The sequence below is a fragment of the Rhopalosiphum maidis genome, chromosome 2 (assembly GCF_003676215.2).
Source record: "Rhopalosiphum maidis isolate BTI-1 chromosome 2, ASM367621v3, whole genome shotgun sequence".
In the NCBI taxonomy this organism is placed as follows: domain Eukaryota; kingdom Metazoa; phylum Arthropoda; class Insecta; order Hemiptera; family Aphididae; genus Rhopalosiphum; species Rhopalosiphum maidis.
The window spans coordinates 61,301,072-61,325,644 of record NC_040878.1 but is presented as its reverse complement, the minus strand read 5'-3'; the positions used below and the strand labels follow the sequence as shown (position 1 = coordinate 61,325,644).

At 31.9% G+C, this 24,573-nt stretch overlaps 1 protein-coding gene across 1 annotated transcript; it reads right to left on the bottom strand.

Annotated features, from left to right (window-relative positions):
- Window positions 1–413: 413 nt before the first annotated feature.
- On the bottom strand, window positions 414–23,976 carry LOC113553369 (nuclear hormone receptor FTZ-F1 beta). Its single transcript, XM_026956676.1, has 11 exons — window positions 23,605–23,976; window positions 7,407–7,831; window positions 4,370–4,572; window positions 4,176–4,298; window positions 3,763–4,103; window positions 3,451–3,648; window positions 2,952–3,366; window positions 2,461–2,694; window positions 2,140–2,392; window positions 1,863–2,017; window positions 414–1,262 (listed from the first exon to the last, which is right to left on the bottom strand). The coding sequence occupies exons 2-11, from the start codon at window positions 7,531–7,533 to the stop codon at window positions 1,173–1,175; spliced, it is 2,139 nt and encodes a 712-aa protein (XP_026812477.1). The 5' UTR covers window positions 7,534–7,831; window positions 23,605–23,976; the 3' UTR covers window positions 414–1,172.
- Between the last annotated feature and the right edge of the window lie 597 nt (window positions 23,977–24,573).

Here is a 24,573-nt window from a genome sequence, read left to right as displayed (position 1 = left end):
ATATTAATTAGGTAGTAGGTATACCTATTTAGTGTCTATCTACATGTACATACATGCACGCACAATAATTTTCTTATAGTAAAATATTGCTTAGATTTCGATTTTATCAATATTTTCTAAATATAACAAACTATGATATCAGTAAATTTAATGTATTGCTTTATTTATACAGTTTGTTGTTTATTTATCAAAAATTAAATTAAACAGATAGTAAAAAAATATGGAAAAAAATACAGAAGGTAATCAAAAATTTAATTTAATTTTCAAATAATGTAAAATATAAATCATATAATATATTAAAAACTTATCATTCAATTAAATTAAACATTTACGTTTTTTATACTAAAAATTAAAATATTAGCAAAGGAATATTTTTCCAAAGTGATGGGCACAATAAAATTTCAATAATAGAAAATAAAACAAAGAAACATGTAAATTAAAATTTGGTAACGTAACTTATTGCACACAAATATAGTTAATTATATCATTATCAAATACTTCTGATTAAAACAGATATTAATTAAATGGTTCAAAAACTATTAAGATTTTCAAATTTGGTAAACATTTTATGGTAAGTAGACAGAATACATATGAATAATATAACATAGAAATATAATAATTAAGTACAATCAATTGAAATAGAAGACAGCCAGCCCATCACTGTGTATTATATTATTAAGTACGCGGTATTCTAAAAGAATAACCAATACCGAACACTGATAGAATTTGAAAAAAAAAATGAGTTTTTTAACAATAAAACCCTGTACTACATATAATTGGAGATTTATAATTAATATATTCATTATTTACACACATAATGTTAATTCTATTTTAAGATCACAGTATTCAGACTGTTCTGAATTTATGTTTTAAATATAACTTTTTTTATACTTAAAAAATATTAAAATTAGAAAAATATATCTACAAATTACAATTCTAAATTTCTTAGATTTCAGTTTAATCCAATAATAGAATAGAGGTAAAAATTACCTAAAATGTCATAAAAACAAAATTGTGTAGGTTTGTTACACAAAATGTCATATTACATTAAATATTTCTAAATATTTACAAAAATTATAATAACTTCTTAGATAAATATTACAGATAAAAACTTAGAAATACTTTCACAGACGTTTATATAATAATAATAATAATAATAATAATAATAACTATTAATGATCACCCCTTAATAATTCCATTAAAAGATTGAAGCTTTGCCCTTCTCCTTCCTTACTCTTAATTGATAACATTTCTTTACCAACCTAATAACAAAACACATAATAAATAAATATAAATTGAATACAATTACAAATCTTACTAATTATTAGTTAGTAAAAAATTATGATAAGGACGTATAATTATAAAAATATTAAACTATAAAATTTAATATTTTATATTTGAACGCTAATCTCATCTCACCATTAATCCAATTTCATAGGATAGCTACATAAAACGATTTAATTGTATTTGAATGTTGAAATACATACTCACATTCACACAATTTTACTTAAATCAGAGGTATTTCAAATTTTTCATCTCACGGTTAAGTGTCTCTTCACAATTAAGTGGCTTCCAAATTATTAACGACATAAAAATATTTTTACATTAAAGGATTTGTGATGAATGACATTAATAATAAAAATAACCGCAATATACAACTGGTCATCTGAATACGGTATGTATCAACAATAACATTATTTCCTTGATAATATTCTAGTTTATTATCAACTGGATATTATTGTTTTCCTTTTCTGTACTGCAATTCTTTTGACCAACATTTAAACACCAAAGACCCATTGAAGCCGTGACACATAGATGGAATACCTCTAACTTAAAATAATTTAATAGTATGTCATATTTACCTGACAAGTACGTTGTAAATCAGGTATTCTTAACAATAATTCTCCAAATTTGGATGGCATCTCGGGATAATGTGTCAGAGTATACTGTTGTAGAGCATGTAATGCTTTTTCTTGAGATGCACGAACTTTTTCTGGTTCTTTCAGATCATTTGTATCTAAAAAATCACAATATTAATATAATTAAATACATCTGTTTGTAAGCCACATGTACATATATTATTGGTTTAACTCATTTAAGTATGTTTCAAAAAATTAGACTTAACATATTACATCATACCTGATGATAATAGTACAATGACTTTCATGGCTACATATTCATAACGATCTACTCTCAAACGTCTCAGGTGCTGAGTGAAATTCAACATGCGCTCAATACAAGGTGCTAAACCTAATTCTCTTGCTTGATCTAAAGAAATAGACTTGCCCAAACTAACACGTATTTCTCCAGGGCTGCTAACTGATCGATAACAACAACTGAATAACAATAGCTCACACCAGGCATTTATTAATAGCGATATCTGATCATCAATCTAAAGAAAACATTTTAAGTAATTATAGTCCTTACATGAATAGTTGAAATATATATTTATTTTATTACCGAAATGTTTTTAAATAAGGGTAAAGATTTACACCACTTGACTATTTTGTATAGCCGATGATCAGCAATGTTGCATAAATTGGAAAGAAAATCTGTTCCTGAATTCTCAGCCATTAAGCGACTCTTAGCTAATTCTTTGGCACCACCACAATGGTTCATAGAACTTCCACTAGCATTTGATGATTCAAATGATCCTTCGTTATAAGTCCATAAATGTTCCACTTCCATTATTTCCTAAAACAATTTTATAAGTGTTAGTTAATTAATTAAAAACTAAAAGATAATCAAATCCTAAAAGTTAAATTTAATATTAAATATTTTTGTTTGTATAAAGTAATTAATCATAAAATTAATTATAATTTTATAGAACATATGAAACCATTAGAAAATTGTATAGCAATCCTGAAGTTAATATTATGTATATAAGTTTAGAAATTGCTATTTCTTATTGGTAGAGAATTTATATTTTGTGATAATTATACATTACTTACTTGCAATAATTGAGGGATCAGTCTGGCTGTTTCTTGGGGTGGGGTCCTGCATGCTCCTTCTTCCTGCTTGACTTTATTGTCTACAGAATTAGTGCTCATTCCAGAATGCTGTCCACTATGCTGTGGCTGCATATTGGAAGGTGGTATTGTGTAAGTAAATGGATAGGTACTACGCCCACCTCTTGTTCTATCAACTCTGATTGCTTCTAGTTTCATACCCATGTTCAAGCACTTGTCAAAGCGGCAAGCTGGACACTTCTTGCGTGTAGCTATTGTAATCAAACATGTTGAACCATGTAGACACACATAGTTCTTGTGATTTTGTACAGTGCGCTTGAAAAATCCTTTGCAACTCTCGCATGAAAATATGCCATAATGAAAACCGGAAATTTTATCACCACAAATAGGACAAGGACTAGAAAAAAATTAAGAAATTCTTTATATTAATATTACTGTAAGATTTTTCATATTTTATTAATTTTACATACAATATACATACCTATTTATCAGTTGTTGTCTTGAAATACCTGATGTTATACCATGTTGTTGACCAATGTCAGACATTGACAATTTCTCTTCATAGCCATTGGTTTCCTCTGCCACAGTATATTCATGGAAATTTCTTTGTATGTGCCTTGGTTGTATTGGTGATTGTGTTGGGGAAAAATGTGTAGGCGAAACAGACAACGAGGAATAACTGTAAATAAAATAAATAAATTTATCATTTTCAACAGTAAAGACAGTACAAGTGTATAACCTATAGTCACATTATACAAGAAAAATATAAACTCTTATAGATTTATGATTTTACCTTTGACTATAACAAGAACTATGCTGTGATCCACCATATTGCGAAGCATCGCTATTATTCCTCGACAATGACGATGGTGTGAATGTAGATGGGGACGAAAACCCTGAGGATGACGGAGGATTATGTCTGGAAGTAATTGGTGACTGTGCAGGTGAGCAACAAGAGTGTATGGCCGAGTCTGGGCTTTGAGTCGGTGGAATGTGTGACGTCTGTTTGATTCCATTTGTTCTATGTTGAAGTAATGGGCTGTAACCGCCACCTAACAATTTATCAACAAGTAACGGAATGTCGTTGTTCGACGAAGTTACTTTGCTCTTAACATGCTCCATCACTCGGTCAACCTGTAAAAAGAATACATAAAGAAGTTAATGAATATAAAATGTATTGACGAGCTTTAAACAAGAAACTCTCACCAAGTTATTATCATTATAAATAATTCGTTTAACTGGGGACGTTTGCTGGTTATTTACATTTTCATTTCGTGTTAGTAAATAATTTTGATTCGCTGTCTGTACATCCACTGTCCTATCTTCTTCCTGAAAATCAGTTACGTTTATGAAAATTTCTATCCAGGTCCGTTTTATTATAATTAGAGAATAGCATTTACTTGTTTCATTTCCGAATCGGATAGTTCTCCTTCCCAGGACATTGGCCGAGGCATGTTTTCTTCAACCGCTCTCATTTTTTTACTTCTCATAGTAACTCCTGAGAAGTCGATCTTACTTACTTCCCTATCGCATTCAGAACCGACTTCATCGATGATGTCATCTTTTATTTCGGTCATTGTACTGTCCTTGTCGTGAGGTTCCTCTGTTGGTAGAAAAACAAAATATGTTATCGAAAGTCGATGTAATTTACAATTTACAATGTATATATTGAAATTCTTTTTTTTACATAGTAGGTATACCTATAGTTATTCTACAGTGACGGCCATTTTCAGTTAAAGTTTTGAATGGATATGTAATGAATAATGGTTCATATTTGAACTAGTTATTATACATTTACTACCCAGGATACATACTGTAATATCATGGTGTTATAGAAATTAAAGGTTGCAATTAATAGAAAAATCAAAATTATATAATACAATATAAAAAGTACATTTAAAAAAAAAAAATATTATCGAAGTATATTTGCAAATGTTTTATTAAATATATTTACTAAACAAAACAAAACAGGTATAATTATTGACTTTGAAAAGTGACAGAAATGGTGTAATGTATATTTTTTAATTGAATCAATTTTGATTTAAATATAACAGTCAATCAGCATATTATATTAAAAAAAAAATTATTCAAATAAAAATATATTAAAAATTAGGTAAATTAAGCAAATTAACATTTAAAAAAAAATTTGTCAATATTATGTAATATTAGAAATTTAAATATATAATCATAAGCTATTACACATTTATAAATAAAATAATTCATATATTAACTAAGAACTAACTGTTATTCAATATGTATTAACTACCGAGTGAAACTTTGTATAATTCATATACATTAGCGAATATATTTAGGAATTCTATTTCTAATTTCTATAGAATAACGCAATATATTACATTATTATCATTGCAATATATTATTATAATTTATAAGCAATGGTTATAACACTTTATTGGTAAGCAAGAGGATGTAAAGACATCGTATTTAGATATTAGATATAATCCCGAACACTTAATTTAATCGGACAGCGGTGTGTAATCATTTTTGGAACAATTACTGTATTACGTCTCAATGTGAAATATTATGTCCTAAGCGATTATGGTTATTATTATATTAGTACCTATAGGTATTCATTTGAGATTTAAATATAGTACATACTCATTTTTACCATAACAGTAGCCAGAGAAATAGACAGATGTATAATTTTATAACGAGAATATCAAATATAAGATATGATAATTCAATTCAAATTTTTACTTGTATTTATAATTTTAATAATCTATATGCACTCGATACATATTGGTGTGTTCACTGGAGTTGAGACAGATAATATTTACAATTTGTATTTATATGTCTCCAATAATTTTATAGAATTTCGTAAATGAGTCAATAGATTTCTTAATATTATATATTTTGTAATGAGTTGTATACACGTTTTTGTTTCGTAAAAAGAATTCGTCAAAAAAGTTTTTTAAGATAAAAATTGTTAGCGAAATCTTATCACCTACTCTCAAATGGTTTTTGTGTAAGACAGGCCATATTATTTATGTTTGTGGCCAATCGAATTATTCATCTAGCCTAGTTACGTTATATTAAAATACTCAACTCGTATATATACCTGCATAATTTATATATAATACCACTTTTATTATGTTTAGGTAAACAAACCGAATTTAATTTTAATAAAATTACTTTGATAAGTTATCCCTGCAAGACTTTTGAATCCACCCCATCAACATTTAAAGTCAAATCATGGCTCGTATAGGTATAATAAGAGAATAATACCAATATTATAGATAATAATATTTGTAAATTGTATAATTATGTTTTACGATAGGCATATGATTTGCTTTATCGTAAGTGATTAATCGTTACAGTTTGGCCCGAAAAAAATAACAGAATAAACATGTAATGATTAATAATTATACTGGAGATAATTAATAAACTTGGTTTGGTTACTGTTAATTTATGATATATTTGCGCCAACTTCAAGCTTATCCGAGAGGATTTCCTGGAATATTATCTATGTTGAGTTATTTAATGAGATGATTTAGATGATTAGTTAAGAAGCTAAGTCAAAGAGGCCAGATAGAGAGTGGATGTTGCTATAGATAATATATGGTGTTTATATGCACTATAGCGGGACATTAAATGTCTATAATTATAGTAATTCTTTTAACACAATCAATTTGTTTTTAAGATGAAATAATGTATTTTTATTCAAAATAAAGTGAGGTCCTTTTGAGACTTTACTGAAATAGCAGCTTCACTGTATAATAAGATGACGATTATCAGCTAAAGGTCGTATAAATACAAATCAATAAAACTAAAATTTAATAATATACTATTAAAGAATAAAGAACACGTCATAATAAACGATTAGGACGCCTCATATCAATAAATTGTTTGTGAAAATCGATTTGCACAAAAGAAAGAACCACTCGGACTAAAGTTACGGTTTAGAAACCATATTTTTAAACAATACAAATGACAATATTTTGGGTGTTATAGCCTTTTTTTTATGTAAATATATAATATACATCATTAATATAAAAAAAAATATTGAAAAATCAAAAAAAAATCAAATTTTAAATCAACAATAACTTTTATATGTATTAATTGTGATATTAAATTAATCGAAAAAAATAAAATTGACACGGCTAATATTGTCATTTTTGTGGTGGATACTTACATTTGATTTTTTTTTTTAACAGTTGTAACTTAATTATTAGTATATAGTTCAATTTCAAGCAAAACTATTCTTCTACATTATATTATAATCTCGTTACAATTCAAAAACCACCGGTTATGGTATCGACACTGAGTAAAGATACTCCAATATATATTTATAGACACCTACACTAAAAACTAGGGTTTTATAATTCATATCGAAATTGCCTACACAGAACCCCTTAAAAAAAACGCGCGGGCAATATTATCATATGCCTATATTATCCCTACGTATTATATAGTACACACCTTTTATCGTGGTGATCTGCGCGTTGGGCTGCAGATGAGGAGTGATCAGATTGATGGACGTGACGGTGACCGGGCCGGACGATACCTGCACGCTGTGGCCCCACATTCTGGTGTCGCTGTCGGCCATGGTCTCAGAACAGTGACCACCGCGGTGACGGGCCGACGGCGGGACGGTGTAGCATCGCGGCGTCTCGCGAGCACCGAAAAGACGACGACGCCGAAGCGCCTACTGCAGCAGTTGTCGTCGGGCGCGCCGGGCCGTTGTGTACTACGTGACCGCGTAAAACCGTTGGCATTCGACGCAGTCCCGGTAATGACGGATGTGGGCGCGAAGGTGATGGGCGGGGGCGCGCGCCATGTCGCTATCGTCTCGCGGGCGAAATTTTATCAGATCCTGCTGTCGACGACGTCGCGTCCTCTGCGCGCTGAAAACCAAAAACGCAAACGTTATTATAGGTATAATATAATTATATGCATAATCAGTATGCGATGATCGTTGGCCATGCACATTACAATATATAACGACAAGGCCGATTTTTTTTTTGTGGTGGGGGAGGGGGGGAAACGACGACGGTCGAATATAAATCCAACCATATAGTTTATTTATTTTTATGATAATATTTTATTTTGTGTTAATAGCTCAATAACGAGCCTTACTCTAAAACAAGAGTGATAGTTAATAACAAAGATTAATAAAATCATATTATAATGTGAAATGAATGACCAATCAGACGTAAAATTTAAAGTGTGTCCTCTTCATTGGTAACACGATTTAAACTTTAATGACGGTATTAAAAGAATTATATGAATAGAAGAACAAGACGTTTTGAAAGGAATAGAGAGAATCTGATTTGGAAAAGTCTGCGGTCGCAACAAGACTAGGTACTTAAATTTAAAGCTTTTTTATACCTATACAGGCTATAAGCTTATATAGTGTATACGTTATATATACCCGGCATATTATACCGATGAGTTATGTTTTGTAATATAAAATCCAGTTCATACCTATATAGATATGATATTGCCACATTGGTATAAAGTTGAATACTGAAACTATTGAATAACGTTCCATATCATATAATATATATATATATATAGGGTTGTTTTTCAATTTTTAATTCTGGACATATTTCTGCTGTAAACACAAACGGAGATATAAAGAATGCGTAGAAGCCGACGTAAATCCAATATTGTTAAGACTTGGTATTTTTCTTTGTGTGATTGTGATGTTTGCGTTAAAAATATGTTAAGAATTAAGAAAACAAATCATAAAATTATTCATTTTAATCGTGTTCATAATAGTATTTGATTTTAAGGGCATATTTCTATTAATTATTATTATAATAATAAATAATTCGTAATAAAAAAAATTATATCCACGTGTAGAGCCTCCCTATTGCAACAATGCAACCCATATAGTGATTTAAAAACATGCGCAAGCTATAAGCACCTTCAGAGAGCAAAGGAACCTATTGATGTACCATGCATTTTTATTGAAAACGGTTCTATAGTTTGTAATTCCAGAAAGAAACATTCAAAATTTTAATATGATACAATACGATTTAAAATTTATGTACCTCAATAATTTGATGTAGGTACACGTTTTAAAAACGGAAAAAATCACCATGCCCTTTCCTTCCTACAATCGAGGACCCCGCATTACGATGTCAAAATAATACGTATAAGTTGCAGATATTTATATCATATTATTCATATTATTGTATTATATGACATATTATAGAACGGAACGTATATTCACATCGCGCGCACGGCTTGTATTATATTATTCATTACGTTTGTAAAAGTTACCAACGGCCGGGCCGCGATTATTTGATTTATATATTATATATTTTATACGCGCTTGTACTGGGGGGCACATTTTATTACGACCGTACGGGCAGATAGGAGAGAAACGTTACGTGTTCGGCCGAGTAACCGCCGAACGGCTACCATAATAATATGGTATATACCTATACATTAAGTTATTACTCGTGTGCAGATTGTAAAAACGAACGAGCCGAGTGTGGTGAAGCAACGACACACACGGCGCACGGCGACGAAACCGGTTGTGTGACCTGACGGCCGAGTGAAATGGCCAATGCGCGCGCGAACGATCGAGGAATGGTCGGCGGCGGCGCAGCTCGAAGGGGTTATTGATGTCTTGGTTGCATTGTTTATAATTGGCAGTGAACAGCCACAGCAGCAGCTACACAAAGTGTATTTGTTTTATTCCGACACGAGACTAATTTTATTTCTTGCGCCTCCAATAATAATGTTATATAATATTACACGTATATCGTTATATACCTACTTATAAATAAACCGTCAGCATCGCGCGATATAATATACATAATAATAATAATAATAATAATAATAACCTATTATTATAGAGTCCAGATTTCTATGTACCAAAAAATGCATTGGAAACCTTCAGATTACGTTCAGTAATGTGTGTGGTATACACTATACAGTTATTTTCAACGTATAAAATTAATACACGTATATCATTATGATAAATTATTCTTAAATAGAAACAAAATTAGGAATTTGGTATTTTAATAATGGTCACGGAGAATTGTTTTTATAATAGTACGCATGTATTATAGGTAACTTTTTAAAACTATTTTTCTTAAATATTTTAAATGTTATTATGGGTAAGTACTTCAAGCTATAGTTTCTGGTTACTGTTCCAAGTTTTTATTAACAAGAAAAAACATTAGGTATTAATTGGTTTACAATTTGTACGCAATTGTCAAACAAAACGAAGGGTTTGTTCCGAAACGTATAATATCATTTTTTTCAATATTATCAAATATAAATTAAACTTTAAGGTCCCTTGCTTATCTCCTCTTAATAGTTGCAGAAAATGTATATGTTTTCTATATTGTCTTTATTTTTATAATATATTTTCTTTTTAGTTTTTCTCCTCATATTTAATTTAATAATATAATTTTTAAGTGATAGGACAAATATCAACATTTGTTGATTTATTGTAATATGTTTGTTATTTTTTGCCCCAGTCCTTATAATTATATTATACTTCTACAAAACTCGCGTTCCATATGAATAAAATATAAAAATACATAAATATACACTAGAAAATACGTATATTCCCGTATTCCGCTACAAAGCTATTCGAACTTCGAAGAAAACCCAATATACACGTATATCTAAACCCCTTAATAAAATAATAACACATGCAAATGTATACTTTTTTTTTATTAATTATTAAATTTGGTCAGCCTAAATAATAATTCATATTATAATATAATATTTTTTTCATTACATATTAAAAAACAATAGTGAACATTGGACAACCATTTGAAACAATTATACTTAGAAGTTTGAAGTATCGTTGCTCCATATGCGGTACATATCGTTAAATCGTAATAATAATACCTACAGTAACATTAAATCATCCTAATACGACAGTATGCATGTATAATATGTTGACTAGGTCGATTAAAGTTAACGAAAAAATGTTACGTCAATATAATATATGTAATAGATAATATAAATTATGTATATTTAATATTATACTGACTCGTCGCTTAATTCATATTCAGTGTAGCTGGTATACCAACTAAACGAGAATTCAGTATTTTTTTTATAATTTGTCAATTTATTTCTACTAATGACCGTGTGTGTACGCTTGATAAAAAATGCAGAATACGCGTGTAAAAAACGATTTGGGCAACGCGGCAATATTCGAAGAATTAAACACTCGTCGTAATCATCGAACCCAGTGAGAGGAATATTATAACATGTAACTCAAACATAAATATATAAATAATATTGTATATTTGTATATAATATAATGTATGTATTAGCGTATACTGCTGCAGTATCAGATCTGTACGTTGCGGTCCCAGTCGGCCGTTGGCAACTCTCTTCGTTGCGCAACAAGTTCCAATTTCACGCGGGGCATTTTTTTTTTTTTAATTTTAAATGTTATTATTAATACCACTGCGGCGGGACGGCCGTGCAGTTTATTTTATTACACCACACGACGCGTTATACCATAATATAGAATGTAAAATAATAAATAACTGCAATTCGAATACAGTTTACAGTTGACCGTGGTCACATAATAATATATACACGCATTCCAAGAGAAATACGCCCTTTCCATTTCCTTTGTACGGTGTTTATGTGATCTGGTTCGATGGAGACTATATTATTCGAGATATTGATCACCTAATCTGGCTAACCTGACAAAAGAGACGAATCCCTCAACATATACAATTGAATTGCAGTAATTCGCAGGCCATCACTCACAGGATGTTACGTTATTCAAACAAGATAGCATGTATTTACACGATTGGACTTAAAAATATAATATAATCTATAAAATAGAATATTCTACTCATATATACCACTGTACCGGCTATACCTGAGAAAATATAGTGCATATAAGAAACTCGAAATGGACTCGGAAGAAGCAGACGAAAGTGGGGATGTTAACTCTTGGAGCATCGACTCACCCTAGAGACAAAGTCCTACAAATTGAAATGGTGGTCTTTGATCTGATTTTGTATGGGCTGTCTTACCCAAATTCATAGTAGCCGGCTATAGACGCTATAGTGCTGTGATTATGTATTTAAGCTTTTTGTGATTGGCGTGATTATGTTATGTGTACATAGACGAGGTCATGTACCTATAAATGTACACAAATAAAATTCCTGATTATACCAATTAGGCAATTATTAATTTTTAACAAATTTTACAGTAGTATTAATTATAAGATAACATAGTTATCTTTTATAACATGTGTTTTCTTTTTTTTAAACTAAACATTTATTTCACTATTTAGCTTACCTAAACACAAGTCTTACACTGATATATATGTATACTACAATAATATATATATATATTATACAAAACTATAACTAAATAATAAAATATACATAATACATGACTATTATGTACAATACGTATCCAAGAGTATCATGGGTCGTCGTACGCGATCAACAACAATAATAATATCATAAATTATTAATTACCGCATTGACGAAGCCATCATTTCTAATTTTTAGATAGTACAAAAAGAAACTCAAAATCCAATATTATTGTTTATTTACTTTATACAGACGTTTTACGACGTTTTGATAAAGTCAAGTTTACCATTGGCTCAGCCATTCAAAATACCTATACGCAAATATAGGTTACTTATAATACTTGTACGTAAATACGTAATATTATTTTATCAAATTTATTGAATTTCCAACGACGAATGAAAAAAATTTAAATTTATATATCGGTTAATTACTACAATATGACTGTTAGTTTTGAAATATTAGCATTATTATTAGCATTGGCGTAAATAGACACAGACATACACGCGCGCATAGAGCAAAAAATTGGCATGGTATATATGTAATTGTAATAATTATATAATCTAAAATTGTTTGATGAGTGAGTGACGTGAACTAGTTGACAGCTAAGTATAAGTGTTTTTGAATTGGTTTCGTTTTAAGGACCGGAAAACATAATAATATTCTCGTAACACCGCCCGACCGCCCACTCGCAGAAAAACGTATACGCTTTTCTCGTTTTCCAGCGGCAGACGTACCGTCACCGTCGCACACTTTCGCACGAACACGAACGCGACACCGTTGAGCGACGGCTTTAGAGGACACGGGCGCCGCGAGGTTGTTTATTTTTATAAATCGACGAGAGGACGTCGGCGGCGGTGACGGCAGACGTTACAAAACTATTACTATACTCGCGTTGACTGTGCGTGCGCTAGTGTGTGTGTGCGTGTATGTTTGCGCGCGGGCGCGGGCGACGTTGCCGCGCAGTTCGTCGGACTCAAAATTCAACCTTGCCAAGGTCAGGCACGGACGCGTGCGCGCGCGCAGCTCGTTTATTATAATATTACTATTATGTGTGCGCGAGTGACCGTCCTCCTGCGTTCCCTTCGTTGCATTTTTTTTTTATTTACTATTATTGTATTTATCACTATACTGATTACTGTGTTGACAAACGAGAATGTGCATTTGCTGTTGCTGCATGCTGGAGCGAATTATGTTCTTTACACCGCACGCCGTTATTTATCATAATAAAGTCACGTAGATAATAGGTATACTTGTACGTAGCCTCTGTCTATTTTTATAGTCCGAAATTGAAGTGTGCATTACGGATTTGAAACTTGTGGTGTGCGTGTATTGATGTACTAATAAACATATAATATAATATACATATGAACTAGGTATAAGTTCAGTCGATCATGACTTAAAACAACAATGCAGGTTACAGGCATTTTTCTTCAAGCGATAGTCCGAGCAAATAGGATAACAAGGAGTAAAGTATTGGAAATATCACAGGGGGGTAGGAGCTTAAACCCCCCGAAATGTATGGTTGGTACGGGTATTAATTTTGATTGTACAATTAATTATAATTTAAGAATGGAAATTTTTTTTAACCCCCCCTGAAATTAATTTCTATACACGCCCCTGGGGGGAGTGCCTACGTTCGCAATTTTATACAATCCCTTCCTCAATGATACAAAAAAAACATGCCTTAAATAGGAATTTATATTTAAAAAAGTGTGAGGTGCTTGCATGACGATCGATCGAACATTATCGTTTTTCGAGTACGCATTGTGTACACAAATGATGAGAAATTAAGGGGGAATTAGATAAACATAGGCTATAGACAGCCATTCCGGTGATTACATGTAGTAATCAGTATAATGTCATGTATATGGTGGATGGGGTGGTAACGGGGACCTCAATTAAAAATCCGTACAAGTTACGTACTTACATGTGACGTACAGCTTAAACTTTAGTATGTATCTAATAATAATTTAACGTGACAATATCTTATCTAATGATACACAATTTTAGTAATAATATTTATGCGTCACGACATTCGAAGATACATTCATCACCGTTACTATAAAGAACGTATTATTATTATAACAATATTTTGTATGCACATAAATAATAAACACACGAACGATGACGGCGGTATCGGGGCCCGAAGAGGTTTGACGTTACGTATACAATAAAACAGGTATATTATGTATAGGTTAGGGATTTGATATATTAAAAATAACTAAGAAAATCACCAATAAAAATGCATTAATGCTGTAAAATTTAAATTATGACAAACACATAAGAAATACAAAATTTTTTAAATTAAACATACATTGTATAAATGCATAATTAATTTAATATTTAATAATTTGTTAATTTAATGATGTTGGATTTGATTTAGTTTATTTATGTTCAGTGATCATAACACTCCGAAAATATTAACTATTATAGCCGTACCTATCGATTTTATTAGATTAGTGTTAATCTTAATTAATTTAAAATGCAAATTAGATTAATTATTTTCTACGATAATAGAAGAATATATATTATACAATTCATTTGGAATCTTGAAATAAACATTTTAGATAAATTTTAAATTAATTTAAATACTAAATGCCTAAAATCATAAAATTCAGTATATCCAATCAAAAAAATTCATGAACTAGATTAGTATCAAATCGAGCACCATCATATTATAGTTATACAATAGTTACCAGTTTACCGCTAGTAAAAAAAAATCCCAAAAGCATTAAAATCTCAGACCCATCACCACTAACTAACCGCCGCAGTAATATATTGTGGGTTACGCAAAAGGAGTTTTTAAAAATAAATCATTCGCATATTTTTTAATTGACATATTTTTTATACCTATATCATCTATTCATCTCCGAAATTAAGGAACACGTGTGAGGCGATTTTTCTTCGTCAACCAACGTATGTAAACGCTACAAAATATTTCTACTGGCATTCTGGCAAAGAACAGATATACCACTTATATATGCACTTGGCCGCCTTCACAGAACACCATTTAACGACGAATGTACGAGTTAACAATGGAACCCGCCATCGCACAATTCACAAGTCGCCACAAATACGGCATTGACAATTATTTATTATTATCATTACTATTATGATAAAATATACATATATTTTATTTTATAATGATATTACGATGTTTACGTATATTACATGTATACAAATGGTATGTCGGTATAGGTAATAGGTATAATGCAATGTGCCGTTATTGCAATATTTCTTTATGTATACATAAAAGAATTTTATTTTTGTGTTACATTTTTATAACAAAAACGTTCGGTTTCTTTAACGTTCGACCCGGCACCAGGCTTTTTTAACTTCATTTAAATCTCTCGAGATAATCATCCACACTGTAGTATTTACTCAAATTCTTATAGTAATAGGTTCAATATTACTTATCAGTAATCATATACAATGAACGGACACCTTCCAATTACAGACATTAGACATTTTTTTAAGAACGGGGATATTTTCACTGCTTTTTAATGAGAAAATATCCTAATAGCAGACGCCTATTTAATCTTTATTTAAAAACAATATGACAAAACGAAGACATAAAATCACGCTTACAATAGTATAACGACAACAAACACCGTTCAAAAACTGATTTTTTCACCAAATTGAATTCTATTTATGGATGTTTGCATTCCTTTTTTTAATAATTTTGTATTTATTTAAATATATATTTATATACAATATTAAAATTATATATTATTAGAACAATTAATTTAATTTAACATCATAATGTTTGTTTTTTCTTTTACGTATTTACCTTTTTAAATTTCAAAAATTTGCCTCCTCTGATATCAGATATTTCCTCGGATATCTCTGTTCTCTGAGTAACGAACGAAATGTTGATAACTCGGAGTGTCTGCCATATTGCTATTTAAAGGTTTTACTATAAATAATATGACGAATTTAAAAATGACCAAATTTCTACTTGTTGTCTGCAATTTAAAATTTATATACATAGGTATCATATTTAACATTTATAGTTAAAATTTTCAGTAAACACGAACAAAGTATTATCGATAGTAAAAAAATAATTTTGACACAAACAACGGTGGTCGGGGGGTAAATATTTTAAATATAAAATAATATTTAAAAAAAAATTGACGTATTTTTATTCTAAGGTGCTCTTTTACTAATTATTATAGTAAGGAGATGGAAATTCTGAAAACATTTTTGAATTTTAATTTTTCGTCAAGTTGATCACATCGATCATTGAGATTGATTTTTCTAAAAATATATATCTTTTGTTATCGTTCTGAATCTTGAAAAAAATACAAAAAAAGTAGAAATTAAAAAGTTGTTATATTTAACTCAACTTTTGAAAAAGTTCATCTTTAAGTAATTTAACGACAAATTCACAGTATCAATAGATCAATCTGTATATTAAAATGAAAATATGTCTAAATTCTTAGGCTTATTTGTGTATTAGACGAAAACACGTGGAAAACCCCTATAATTAAAACTAAAATTATTGTGATTTTACAATTAAACATTTTTTTGAAAACTTATATACTTTTGAATTTTAATAACATTATTTAAACCGTTTATTAATATTTACAAATTTATTATACAGATAAATATATTGGTCATCAGAACGAACAATTAGTGTATTCACACTTTATTTTATGAAAATTCTTACATGACATTTATGAAAAGCGAATATAGATTATCGAGTCACGACTCACGATTGTGAAAGATATATAATATGTAGTGTATTGCAGTTACTCCGTATAGTATAGTTTATATAAAAATGACATTTAATGTAAGTTTCTACTTCCCACACTATAACGGGTTTACAGCCAATGTCGTCTATTCGGTATGAACTTTCATATAGTAATTCAAGGGTTATTTTTGATTTTCAAAATGAAGTGACGGCGCCGAGGAGTACAGCAACCGATGCCAAACATCCGAATAATTGGCACGTGTGGTAACATAATATATGCCATTTTTATTCTAATATAGGATCTTAGATAATACATAGTTTTTATATGCTTGTATCTATAAAGAAAAGTATATATAATTTTTTTAAACTGATGCCTTTAAACTACACTCAATATAGTTTTCCATACCAGAGCACTAATATATTTATAGATATTATATACATATATATAAACAATCTCATTTTACCAAAAATAGTTCAAAATATTACATAAAATATACTTAAACTGTGTTTGTACTTAATATCATCCAGAATGACCAAGATAAAATATTCATTGAAACACAACTGAAAACACATTGATAACACGACGTATCACTGTTTGTATTTGGGATTCATATTCGTGATTATTGAAAATATACTTAAATATGTATGTCTTATAAATAATAATACTTAGAAAAGTTGATAAAAAATAAACAGCATCGTGTAAAATATAAACTCGTGACGACCAACTGACGTATCATATTATAAAATGAAATCCCTAACTAGCTAAGATATGGCTTTACATTCTTCGTAAAACGAAATATAGAAACGGATTAGATGTCTTCTATACGTTAACAATTTTTATCCAAGGTAAATTGAATAATGGTGTTATCTCTAACATTTTTATTCTAGATTCCTAATGATCAAAACCATTAGCAAAAATTATAACAACGAATTCTTTAATATTCTACCTATAGGTAGCATAAGACTTAGCGAAAATGAAGAAAAATTGTATACAATATTATTGTCAATCATTTATCAATACCTACTAAAAAAATGATTTAATAAAAAAAATAAAACAATTAAATTATTAGTTTAACACTTGGGTATTAGTTTTTTCTTTACAATTTAAAATATTTTTTTTAATAGTTCTATAGGCATCAACAATAAATTAACAATGGATATACCAAGTCGACAGAATGTTGAACTATCAATATTTATTTATGTGTTTATTCAATATCTCTTTCCGTCTTTGCGATTGGTATATCATTGAACAATTAATAAAGCACATTCAGTTTATATTCACCTTGTTACCAATGAATTGAGTATATTATACAGTATACACAATACGAAGCATGCAATGTATGCTGCTTTAGTGAAAATTCCAATTATTAAAATAAAATATTTACATTATTCATATCATATTATATTGACTATTGTGATATGTAAAGTGTATGAATTGTATGACACAATCTCTGAAATCGTAAACATAAAAACCAGTATACCATAATATGCGTCGAAAACATTCAAAGAAGCAATATTTGTTTTCATTCATATTTTAATTTTTATGTATTAAGAAGTTGTTTTTAAAAATCTGATAGTTATCCGACTATTATACAAATTATTCAACTATCAAACTTATTCTTCACTTAATGGTAGTTCAATTTCGATATTTTTTATTCAGAATGAATGGTAAAACGGATACCTTTAACCCAATAATCAAATAAACAGTACACATATATGTTAATAATTAATAAACGTAAGGTTGAGTATATCATCTCAAATATGATTTACAATATTATTATATAAAATAGTTATAATTTGTTATAAGCCATAACAGAATAAGGTTTATTGATCACTGTTATTTTTATTCATAAAATTAAGTTATAAAACAATAGTAATACTGTAAGACAATTTGAAAAACATAAATAGAGATTAGACAGGTGATTAAATCGTCATTTTGGGTCACGGGAAAAAATTCATTTAAAAAACGCAGGAGTCCTATAGTAAATAAAAAGAGAGTATACACATTAACCAATACCAACCAGCGAGTCATGTATTGCAATAATGAGTAAACGGTATAACCTGTTTGGATAAATAACTGAATTAATTTAAACTAGTTTAGGTATACATAAATATTAAATACCTATTATGATGTCGTTACTATAGTTACGTTAAGAATTAAAAACTAGTATTTGATTATCAGCATATTGCATATTATCAAGCCATCGAGATGCATATTACACACAATATATGGACATTATACAGACATAAAGTACGAGTACCTCCTATACGGTTAATATGTAGTAATGTGTATTGTATTATGATATTATATTATATATAGTAGCGAATCTATACATAAATGAAAAGTTAAACACCTGTTGAATTGTGTGTCATTGCGTCCAAGTCTACCGTGTTTCGAGGTAAACAAAACGAGATCGAGGAATTTCGAACAATCGGCTTATAATATTATCGTTATATAGAATAGCTGGTAAATTATAATATCGTCGGGTGTTTTTGTTCGATAAAGAGAAAGTTAAGCACTGTGTTATCGATCCGTCTTTGTTCTTAGGTAATTTTGTATAATAATATATCATTTTTTTTACGCGCTTGTCCGTCCATTACACGTTGTTGTGTTTTATTATATTTTATATTGTGGATAAACGACGACGCGTATAATAGCTTTAGGTCAATATAAGTTTCAAACGTGTATTTTTCTTTAACGCACAGCGCGTTTATGACTTCGTGTAATTTCGTCAAACGGAATTTTACGTATTATTTGTCTGCCTGACAGAAGTGCGACTGCCTTCGCAGTGGAGATGGCAAAAAATATATTATTATTATTATTTTATATGATTTGACTGTGCACACAATATCTGCATTTTATTATTATAATGTCAATGTTGTTGACGCGTCCTTTTTTTCTTATCCGGCACAATAGGAATGATATATATATAGTATTATAAAAAACAATCAGAATCATGACCGAACGTAGCACACCATCTGTTCTTTCTCTCTCTTTAAGCGTATACAGTTATATATTTCATACGATCACAGTGGCGCAATTATTCTGTGGGTATAAAGTATTAAGTAGTACAACTGTTCAACAAAGATCATGGGGTTGTTAAGAGGGGCTATGGTATTTTTTATGGGTGATGTAATTTTGTGCAAATATTAAGAACAATAATATTCAAACTGTAATAAACCTGATCTAAGAATTATTAAAAACGTTAAAAATACTCACAGTACCCATTACATACTTATTAATTGATGTATAAAATTAAACTAAACAAAGATTTTTTTGTATTACAAACACAACACTTACCTATCCAACGGAATAATAACTGATTCACGCAAGATAGTACTCAGAAAAATGTCACACTGGACAATTTGGATAAAATAAGGTAAAAATCACGAATATAACGCATAGGTGAATTTGATTACAGTCAAAAGCCAGTTATACAAGGCATTGCTCATTTGATCCACAGCGTGGTATTCGGCATGGTAATAGTGTTCTATTAAAAAAAAAATGTCCTATGAAAAATATTATTTGTATCAAACATTATATAGTGATATCGGTAAGATGGTAATGTTACCAATTTACCATTGCGCAACGGTCGTCTTGAACGCGCGGTTCAATGATATAGTTAAACGTGACCAATTATTGGACGTGTAAAACAGTTATACTTGGTGGGGACACATCTATACTCCGTTTTTTCGCACATTTTTACTACATACTACTGTTGTCTGCTAGAATGGTACTGTGATTTTTAGAACAATATTTTTGTTTATAGACGTCTATCTAGTATCTATAGTGTCTATACAGTTCTACACTACATTTATAATAATAATTATCCAGTCGGAGGATTTCGTCTATATGGACAAGTGATAATAATTTAATTGAAATATGATGTATTACATTATCATCAGATGAATTTTGGTTACGACACATCGTTGTCAGATGTATTGAACTCTCGTCGAACCACTGCGCATACGCGGTATAAATAGAAGAATTTTTACGGATATTCTATTATGTAGATATCGTAAGAGGAATACTAAAACTAAAAACAATTTTGAATAACAGGTTTACACCCAATAGGGCAAGGCCGTATTGATCATCCGACGTGACAACTATTACCATCATAAGAGACTATTAATGGAAAAAACAAATTATATCATTCAGTGACGTGCAGATATTTTCAATATACCTAGCCTAATAATTTTATATTTTTGTTTTTATATATAGATATATACTTTTTGTCTTCTGGTTTTATTTATATTATTATCACTTTGTCTATTAGTTTCATATGTACCGATTATTAAGTAATGTTTGTTGATTTATTGTTTAAAGGTTTATGCCCGTTGATTATAAATAAATAAAAATAAATAAATATATGGGAGGGGGTTATATTAAAAAATATGTTGTATAATGTATAAAAAGATTTTTTTATAGAACAGTATCTAATTTTCTTGATTGTCTTTCTAATTCGTCAATGACCTCTTTAGGAGATATAGACATACCTACCAGAGTATACTGACAACACTGTTAATCCATTTAATCTGTCCTAGTTAGGGTTTTAGTATATTAAACACCCATGACCATGAATGGTAGAAGATGATATTATTATTGAAAATTAGTATATCGGCATCGCGCAAAACATCGAAACGGAATTCATTCAAACGAACGTTGCATAATAATATAGCCTAATACATTTTGTAACACTACGAGTTACGAGTAATAGCTTAAAATTCGCTAAAAAATCAAAACCATCTTAGTATGTCATCGTTGTTTTTCGATCACGCGGTTATGAATATATTGTTTATTATTATTTATTTTTCCAATATTGTAATATGCATCGGCGAGATAATAATAATCAAATCACTTATTATACCTATGGAGTCTCGACGATAAAACAAATATTTAATAAAAATAAAAAATTATGCTGGGAACTCGAATAAATACTTATTGCAGCTATCCGTTATCGGTCCTATACACACGCTTTATGGCTCTGTAGTGTCTTACGGCCTTTTATTTTCAAATACCAATCTTAATTCGACTAGGAATCAATGTTTTTACATTATCTCGCATATCAGGTATGGTACAATTTTATATTTTAACTATTTTTCACTGTATATTAAGCCCAACCTAAAAGTCTCTAGTCTCTATAATACTTTCAGTTTAACGTTCACTCCCTGGGCACAGCTCCTTTTGGGCCAATAGTGTTATTTCGGTCCTATTCACTCCTATTTATTAGGCGAGTCACAGTATTACCCGTAAAGATATATCAAAAAACGGTGGCGGTTGGTTACATTATAGCACCGAGGAGCGGTGACTTCACGTGCATCGTATAGGTTTGGAGTGGGTCGATAGTTGTTGACGGAAAAAAATAGGAATAAACAAATAAACAATAGTGTCTTTTTAAAATGATAATAATATCATCATTATCATCGTCGCCGGGCGTTTAACAGTGACCTTGACCGCAGTTTGACGTGGCCTAGGAAAGATGACCGAGACCGTGGGGCGGCGCGTATCGGCCGTTGACTTCGCGACTATTCGGGAGTTCCTATCACTAACATTAGTGTGTATAATGTGATATCATGATACTCGTATGTACACACACACGTTGTATATACTTATGGAATTATCGTACGTATAATAATAATCGCGTTTGCGACTTCCAAACGGAACCGCGTGTTCGACCAGCCGTCCGTCGACGCGAAATACTATTCGCGGATCACGGAGAAGCGTACGCGGTCCGAGGTAAATAAAAACAAAGAATATTATGGCGACCGAACGCGCGCGATCGACCGTGGATTCCGAAATCGTCGGTATACAATGAAATTACGATTTTGAGTACGGCTGAAAATAAATAACGTTACCGTGGCCCTTATAAGGACGACGGCGGCGGTGCGCGCGCGAGCGTCCGTGCGGCGCGGCGTGCGCGTTCAAGGTCAACGGTCTGAAAAATCGTGGAAAAGGGTGGCGGTAATGTGGTAGCGGCTGCGGCGGCGGGAAAGAACGGTGGCTACGGCTGCGGCGGCGGAGGTGGCGGCGGCGGGGCACGACGAGAGTTCACAAAGAATGGCACGATACCGTTACAAAACATCCGCAGCTAGAGGCCGTCAACCGGCATCTCTGTTGGCCACGTCCGTTACGGCCCCCCCTCTACCCATCTCCTTCCACCCCACGACCGCCGATTCCCGTCCTTCCCTCCGCCCCTCACCCCCCCCCCCCGATCACCGACAAGCCGACACCTCGTGTCCATTCCAGCACAGGAACGCCGCAAAGTTCCGTCGTGCCGACATACAAACAATGGCTGGAAACGAACGAAAAATATTAGTAACAACAATAAAAATAATAATATAACAACAACAAAACTACGGCGGCGCTATTACATTATTATTATTATTATTATTGCACGCGAAGCCACTCTGCGCCGCGGATACCATTTTTTGAATTTTTTTTTTTTTTGTCACGACGGACTACCGACACCTGAACACCGTTTGCGTCTTGTGTACAACAACATTGTTTTGTAAACAACGAGTAGCCTGTCGACGACGCGACAGGACATTACGAGACACGACACATCTCCCGTTACAAATCACTGAATTCGTGTACAATATTTATAGCACTATCGTTGACCTTATGACTCGTGTTTGATGATATACTGTGTCCATTAATATCGTTTACCTGGCGTTCTAAACGTTATCCCGGTAATCCGTTGGGCTGACACCGCGGAACGTGGTGGACGGCAGGACGAAACGGTAGCCAGGAAGACGTCGGTGAACACGACGACAACACGGCGCACGATTTGTTAAGTTATTATATTATAATATATACTATTTACCGTCGGCGAGGGACAACGCTGTTCGCTCTTCTGGCGAATAATAATACCTCCCGTGCGGCCGCGTATAACGTCGAGATTTGGGAAAACAAAAAACAATAATAATAAAAAAAACGGCACGGCTGCGAGGACGACAACAACGACAGCGACGGAACTGAACGACGAACGACAACGGTTAAAACGCGACCGCGTCCGCGACTGACTGCGACTATTCGGCGGCGGCGGCGGCGGCGGCGATGGTGTGACGGTGTGTGGAGCGCTCTCGTGTGTGCGTGTGCGTGTACCAGGCGGCGGCCGCTTTGCTGTTGCACCGGGACGACGGCAGCGGCGGCGGCAGCGACGGGACGTAGGAACGCATATATTGTATTTATATACAATATATATGTATATAATAAAACGATGTGTGTGTGTGTGTGTATATATATATACGTATGCGTATGAGTAATACACGACGAACGAGTGACGGTGACGGCGGTGGTGTTTATGGCGGGAGGGGAGAGGATGGTCGTCGGGCGCGATCGGTGAGCGGTGTGCGCAGGGTGAACGGGAATGAAGATGAAGGTCGTCTGGGCTTGACAGCGCGTCGCACCGAGGGAGCGGAGAGCAGCGACGGCGGCAGCACACGCACGCGGCGCCGTGCACTCTCCGGCTGCCGCCGCCGCCGCCGCCGCGTTATGTTACAGAATGGAAACGGGTGTAAAATATTATTATTATTGTGCACCGCAACGCCATCTGTCGCGACCGATTCGCGTCCCCGTCGATCTCCGTCCTCCGCGAGATTCGCGACTTTTGAACGACTGCGGCGGCGGCGTGCA

Coding starts and splice junctions, on each gene's coding strand:
- LOC113553369 (XM_026956676.1), bottom strand. CDS start 7,533: ATGGCCGACAGCGACACCAGAATGTGGGGCCACAGCGTGCAGGTATCG. Junction 2,018..2,139: donor CATTGTACTATTATCATCAG/GTATGATGTAAT, acceptor GTGATTTTTTAG/ATACAAATGATCTGAAAGAA. Junction 1,263..1,862: donor ATTTACAACGTACTTGTCAG/GTAAATATGACA, acceptor TTTTGTTATTAG/GTTGGTAAAGAAATGTTATC.